Here is a 6,680-nt window from a genome sequence, read left to right on the forward strand (position 1 = left end):
CATGTTGGTTCTTTGGTGAGGTAACCTGACCAGACTGATCGACTGGGGGATCTGCACTGGGGCTGGGAAAATTAATTCCCAAAACCTGGGAGGCCTGTGTTTTAAGATCTATCCAATGACCTCATTAGCTCCTTCCCACTGTAGGGGGGGGGGGGAAGAGGGAACAGCCAGGGCTCGGGGTGTGGGGAGTGGTGAGGGTGGGGGTGACCTTTAATCCAGGCTGACCTTCCAGCATCTCACTGAGCGAAGGGATCCTGCTGGCTCTGGGATTACATGTGACTCCAGTCCCACAGAAACATAAGAGAGAAAATGCCAGAAAATCTCAGCAGGTCTGGCAGCATCTGTAAGGAGAGAAAAGAGCTGACGTTTCGAGTCTAACTGACCCTTTGTTAAAGCTTAGACTCGAAACGTCAGCTCTTTTCTCTCCTTACAGATGCTGCCAGACCTGCTGAGATTTTCCAGCATTTTCTCTTTTGGTTTCAGATTCCAGCATCCGCAGTAATTTGCTTTTGCCCATAGAAACATGACTGAACTCCAAACTAGTCACTCGGTCAGACCAAACCTCCTTCCTCTGGTCCAGGAGGGCGCCATCTTTTCTGGAGCAATGGGGCACGGCCAGAAAATGTTGGTCCAGGCAGTGACAGAGATATCCTGAGAATATTGTTAAATACACACCTTATCCCGCAGTTCTTCCACATCCCGCAGCCCTTTGTGGAGATTGTAAATGGTATTGACCAGGTCTTGATGCTCCTCCAGTGCTGTCCTTCGGTCATCTTCCAGGATCTGAATGTACATCTTGTTTTTATCCACCTTGTCAACCTTCACATCAAATACATGCAGATTCCATTACTGAGTACCACAACTCATTCCCGTAAACTCACTGCAATATGGAGATTAAGTCAGTAAATGGAATGAATTACAATGCAATTGGATACACGCAAACACAATGGAGCCTGTTTAAATGGACCCTCACAAATGAACGAGACCCAAATAATTGGCACGATAAAATATACAAGAAGCACTTTCAACTCACAATGTCATTTTCACATCTAAACTTTATTAAATTCAGGGGGTTCAGTCTGTTGCATTTCTACTATTCACTGAATCAGGGTGACTGGTCATTCTTCTGGTTTGCTATTAGTCTTTGGATTAGAGTCACAGAGATGTACAGCACGGAAACAGACCCTTCGGTCCAACCCGTCCATGCCAACCAGATATCCCAACCCAATCTAGTCCCACCTGCCAGCACCCGGCCCATATCCCTCCAAACCCTTCCTATTCATATACCTATCCAAATGCCTCTTAAATGTTGCAATTGTACTAGCCTCCACCACTTCCTCTGGCAGCTCATTCCATACACGTACCACCCTCTGCATGAAAACGTTGCCCCTGAGGTCTCTTTTACCTCTTTCCCCTCTCACCCTAAACCTATGCCCCTCTAGTTCTGGACTCCCCCACCCCAGGGAAAAGACTTTGTCTCTCTATCCTATCCATGCCCCTCATGATTTTATAAACCTCTATAAGGTCACCCCTCAGACTCCGACGCTCCGGGGTCACCCCTCAGACTCCGACGCTCCGGGGTCACCCCTCAGACTCCGACGCTCCGGGGTCACCCCTCAGCAGTGAACAAGAGGTTGTGGAGTTTGGGACCGAGGGCTAGGATTTGTGGATGGGCCATTCTTTACCCATGGTGCAGTCTGCTAGAGAAATCACTGTCTTTCTGGGAGTGAATGTTTGCATGTTCTCCTCTCAGTCACTGAAGTGCTCCACAGAATGAGGAAGGAGTCCACCATGTCAGCCATCGGCACAGCTCACTGCAGCAACCAACACTCATGTCCCCCAGGACAGGAGACTCTCCGAGACACTGTGTTCACTCTGATTGGCCCCACGCCCCCCCACCCCCCTACCCCCCGCACCCCCCCCTCCCCCACCCCCGCCGCCACCTTCCCACAGAACAACACAAACGCAGGCAATTCAGCAGGTCATCCATTCCTTTCCTCAGTGTCTCCGAGTCCTGCTCTGTTGGGAATCAGCTTGGGAAAGGGAGACAATAGACAATAGACAATAGATGCAGGAGTAGGCCATTCTGCCCTTCGAGCCTGCACCACCATTCAATATGATCATGGCTGATCATTCCTAATCAGTATCCTGTTCCTGCCTTATCTCCATAATCCTTGATTCCACTATCCTTGAGAGCTCTATCCAACTCTTTCTTAAATGAATCCAGAGACTGGGCCTCCACTGCCCTCTGGGGCAGAGCATTCCACACAGCTACCACTCTCTGGGTGAAGACGTTTCTCCTCATCTCTGTCCTAAATGGTCTACCCCGTATTTTTAAGTTGTGTCCTCTGGTTCGGCACTCCCCCATCAGCAGAAACATGTTTCCTGCTGCCAGAGTGTCCAATCCTTTAATAATCTTATATGTCTCAATCAGATCCCCTCTCAGTCTTCTAAACTCAAGGGTATACAAGCCCAGTCGCTCCAGTCTTTCAGTGTAAGGTAATCCCGCCATTCCAGGAATTGACCTCATGAACCTACGCTGCACTCCCTCAATAGCCAGAATGTCTTTCCTCAAATTTGGAGACCAGAACTGCACACAGTACTCCAGGTGTGGTCTCACCAGGGCCTTGTACAGCTGCAGAAGGACCTCTTTGCTTCTATACTCAATCCCTCTTGTTATGAAGGCCAGCATGCTATTAGCCTTCTTCACTACCTGCTGTACCTGCATGCTTGCCTTCATTGACTGGTGTATAAGAACACCCAGATCTCTCTGTACTGCCCCTTTACCTAAATGGATTCCATTTAGGTAGTAATCTGCCTTCCTGTTCTTGCCACCAAAGTGGATAACCACACATTTATCCACATTAAACTGCATCTGCCATGCATCTGACCACTCACCTAACTTGTCCAGGTCACCCTGTAATCTCCTAACATCCTCATCACATTTCACCCTGTCACCCAGCTTTGTATCATCAGCAAACTTGCTAATGTTATTACTAATACAAGCCTCAGTAATAGGAGCAGGGAGGGAATATCCATCTGGGACAAGACACTTGTAGGGGCCCAGCTAGAGTGTTGTGTACAGCTCTAGACACCACATTATGGGAAAGATGGGGGTGCTATGGAGGGAGAGTGGTTTATAAGAATGGTTCCAGGTATGAGGACCTTTGGTGATGAGATTGGAGAGATTGGGGGACTGTTCTCCCTGGAGACTGAGAGGAGATTGATTAGAGATTTTCAGAGTCACGGAGTGGGGGGAGCTGGACAGAACAGATCGGGAGAAACTGTTCCCACTCACAAAAGAGTAGAGACCAAGAGTGGGTGTGAGGAAGAATCCTTTTGTACCCAGTGGGTGGTTAGGGTCTGGAATGCACAGCCTGGGAATGTGGGGGAGGCATCAGGGAGAGGGTTGGAGAGAGATAGTGTGCAGGGCTCTGGGGGGGGAAAGGCAGCAGATTGGCACTGGGTAAGGAGGCTGGTTGAATGAGCTGGAACAGAGACGATGGGCTGAATCACCTTCACAGTCCGGGAATTCTGGGATAGCAGGAGCAATCCTCGGTGCAGTTCCTTCCCAGTGACCCCAGCTTTGAGCTGGATTTTGGTGAGAGAGCAGGATAGTATTCCACAACTGCTAGCATAGACCCGTTGGGCTGAATAGCCTCCATCAGTGGGCAGGATGAATCCAACCAAAGGCTGGACACACACAAAACCAGCAACAATGTGCATTTCTAAAGCACCTTTGGAGCAGTGACCTGTTCCAAGGTGTTTCGCAGGAGCATTATCAAACAATGGGTCATGGAGGGGGTGGGGGGATGGGGCTGGGTGGGTGGGTGGGGGTCAGTGTTTCCGATGGTTTGCGTTCACAGCACGTGCTGGGCCAGCATTAACTCTCCATCCGGCCATGACCAAACACCATGCCAAAGATTTGAGCAGCATCTCAAAAGGACAGGGCTCAGGAGGGAATTCCTGAGCTCTGGGCCCAAGGGGCTGAGAGGTGTTACCCACCGATGGGGGGAGGGATGGGAATCAAGGGAGGCTTAAAGGACCAAGATTGGAGGCTGGAGAAAAATCGCAGAGACACAGAGAGGGAGGAACATGAAGGGAATTGGAAACCAGGGTGAGGGTTTTAAAATCAAGGGTTTGCTGGACTGGGAGGTAGTGTCGAGTTCGCTGGGAGAGCGCTGGGGGAGCAGGACTCAACCAGGAGCTGGGCAGAGGGGCTTAGGGTGAACTGAGGTTCATGGAGGGCACTCTGACCTCTGGAGGTAATAACTGAGGAGAGGAAGGCAGTCGCTCTGGGCCCAATGATGGAGTGTTTTTCCTGGCTGGGTCTGACCCCCCCCTGAAGGGCCATCACAGAAACAGCCGCAAACAATGGGTACCTTCTGGGGAGGGGCAAGTTCCTGCAGCTTTGCCTTGAGCAGATCGTTCTCTCGCTGAAGTTCCCAGATCACATCCTGTGTCGGTCTCTGCTCCATGGCGTGTTTCAGCTTCATGGTGTGGGTCCGCTCGACCTTATAACCATCTTCAGCCAACATCAGGTTGTGTTTCAGTCTCTCAATCTGCAGCAGAGTCAGGATCACAGAGTACACACCTCAACACGCAACACCGACAGCACAGAGCCCCCCAACACCGAGAGCACAGAGCCCCCCAACACCGAGAGCACGGAGCCCCCCAACACCGAGAGCACAGAGCCCCCCCAACACCGAGAGCACAGAGCCCCCCCAACACCGAGAGCACAGAGCCCCCCCAACACCGAGAGCACAGAGCCCCCCCAACACCGAGAGCACAGAGCCCCCCAACACCGAGAGCACGGAGCCCCCCACCACCGAGAGCACAGAGCCCCCCCAACACCGACAGCACAGAGCCCCCCACCACCGAGAGCACAGAGCCCCCCCAACACCGACAGCACAGAGCCCCCCAACACCGAGAGCACAGAGCCCCCCCAACACCAAGAGCACAGAGCCCCCCCAACACCAAGAGCACAGAGCCCCCCCAACACTGACAGCACAGAGCCCCCCCAACACTGACAGCACAGAGCCCCCCAACACCGACAGCACAGAGCCCCCACAACACCGACAGCACAGAGCCCCCCCAACACCAAGAGCACAGAGCCCCCCCAACACCGAGAGCACAGAGCCCCCCCAACACCGACAGCACAGAGCCCCCCAACACCGAGAGCACAGAGCCCCCCAACACCGAGAGCACAGAGCCCCCCAACACCGAGAGCACGGAGCCCCCCAACACCGAGAGCACAGAGCCCCCCAACACCGACAGCACAGAGCCCCCCCAACACCGAGAGCACAGAGCCCCCCCAACACCGAGAGCACAGAGCCCCCCAACACTGAGGGCACAGAGCCCACCCAACACCGACAGCACAGAGCCCCCCCAACACCGAGAGCACAGAGCCCCCCAACACCGACAGCACAGAGCCCCCCCAACACCGACAGCACAGAGCCCCCCAACACCGAGAGCACAGACCCCCCCAACACCGAGAGCACTGAGTCCCCCCAACACTGACAGTACAGAGCCCCCCACAAACACCCAGAGCGCAGAGCCTGCCCAACACCAAGAGCACAGAGCCCCCCCAACACTGAGGGTACAGAGCCCCCCCAACGCCGACAGCACAGAGCCCCCCCCCCAACACTGAGGGCACAGAGACCCCCCAACACTGAGGGCATAGAGCCCCCCCAACACCAAGAGCACAGAGCCCCCCAACACCGAGAGCACAGAGCCCCCCAACACCGAGAGCACAGAGCCCCCCAACACCAACAACACAGAGCCCCCCAACGCTGACAGCACAGAGCCCCCCAACACCGAGAGCACAGAGCCCCCCAACACCAACAACACAGAGCCCCCCAAAACCGAGAGCACAGAGCCCCCCAACACCGAGAGCACAGAGCCCCCCAACACTGACAGCACAGAGCCCCCCAACACCGACAACACAGAGCCCCCCCCAACACCGAGGGCACAGAGCCCCCCAACACTGACAGCACAGAGCCCCCCAACACCGAGAGCACAGAGCCCCCCCATCACCGAGAGCACAGAGCCCCCCCATCACCGAGAGCACAGAGCCCCCCCAACACCGAGAGCACAGAGCCCCCCAACACCGAGGGCACAGAGCCCCCCAACACCGAGAGCACAGAGCCCCCCAACACCGAGAGCACAGAGCCCCCCAACACCGAGAAAACAGAGCCCCCCAACACCGAGAGCACAGAGCACCCCCCAACACCGAGAGCACAGAGCCCCCCAACACCGACAGCACAGAGCCCCCCAACACCGAGGGCACAGAGCCCCCCAACACCGAGAGCACAGAGCCCCCCAACACTGACAGCACAGAGCCCCCCAACACCGAGAGCACAGAGCCCCCCCAACACCGAGAGCACAGAGCCCCCCCAACACCGAGAGCACAGAGCCCCCCAACACCGAGGGCACAGAGCCCCCCAACACCGAGGGCACAGAGCCCCCCCAACACCGAGAGCACAGAGCCCCCCAACACCGAGGGCACAGAGCCCCCCAACACCGAGAGCACAGAGCCCCCCAACACCGAGAAAACAGAGCCCCCCAACACCGAGAGCACAGAGCCCCCCCCAACACCGAGAGCACAGAGCCCCCCCCAACACCGAGAGCACAGAGCCCCCCAACACCGAGGGCACAGAGCCCCCCAACACCGAGGGCAC

General features: G+C 55.4%; 1 protein-coding gene across 3 annotated transcripts in view; it reads right to left on the reverse strand.

Moving 5' to 3' along the window:
• Window positions 1–6,680, reverse strand: part of card9 (caspase recruitment domain family, member 9) — a 31,240-nt gene that overhangs the window by 14,937 nt on the left and 9,623 nt on the right. For all 3 annotated transcript variants that reach the window (XM_072566027.1, XM_072566026.1, XM_072566025.1), the window contains exons 5-6: window positions 4,383–4,562; window positions 676–819 (exon numbers count right to left, since the gene is read on the reverse strand). In XM_072566027.1, the coding sequence (XP_072422128.1) occupies window positions 676–819; window positions 4,383–4,562 (324 nt within the window). The remainder of the gene's footprint in view (window positions 1–675; window positions 820–4,382; window positions 4,563–6,680) is intronic.

Source organism: Chiloscyllium punctatum, chromosome 49, assembly GCF_047496795.1.
Source record: "Chiloscyllium punctatum isolate Juve2018m chromosome 49, sChiPun1.3, whole genome shotgun sequence".
NCBI classification, from domain to species: Eukaryota; Metazoa; Chordata; class Chondrichthyes; order Orectolobiformes; family Hemiscylliidae; genus Chiloscyllium; species Chiloscyllium punctatum.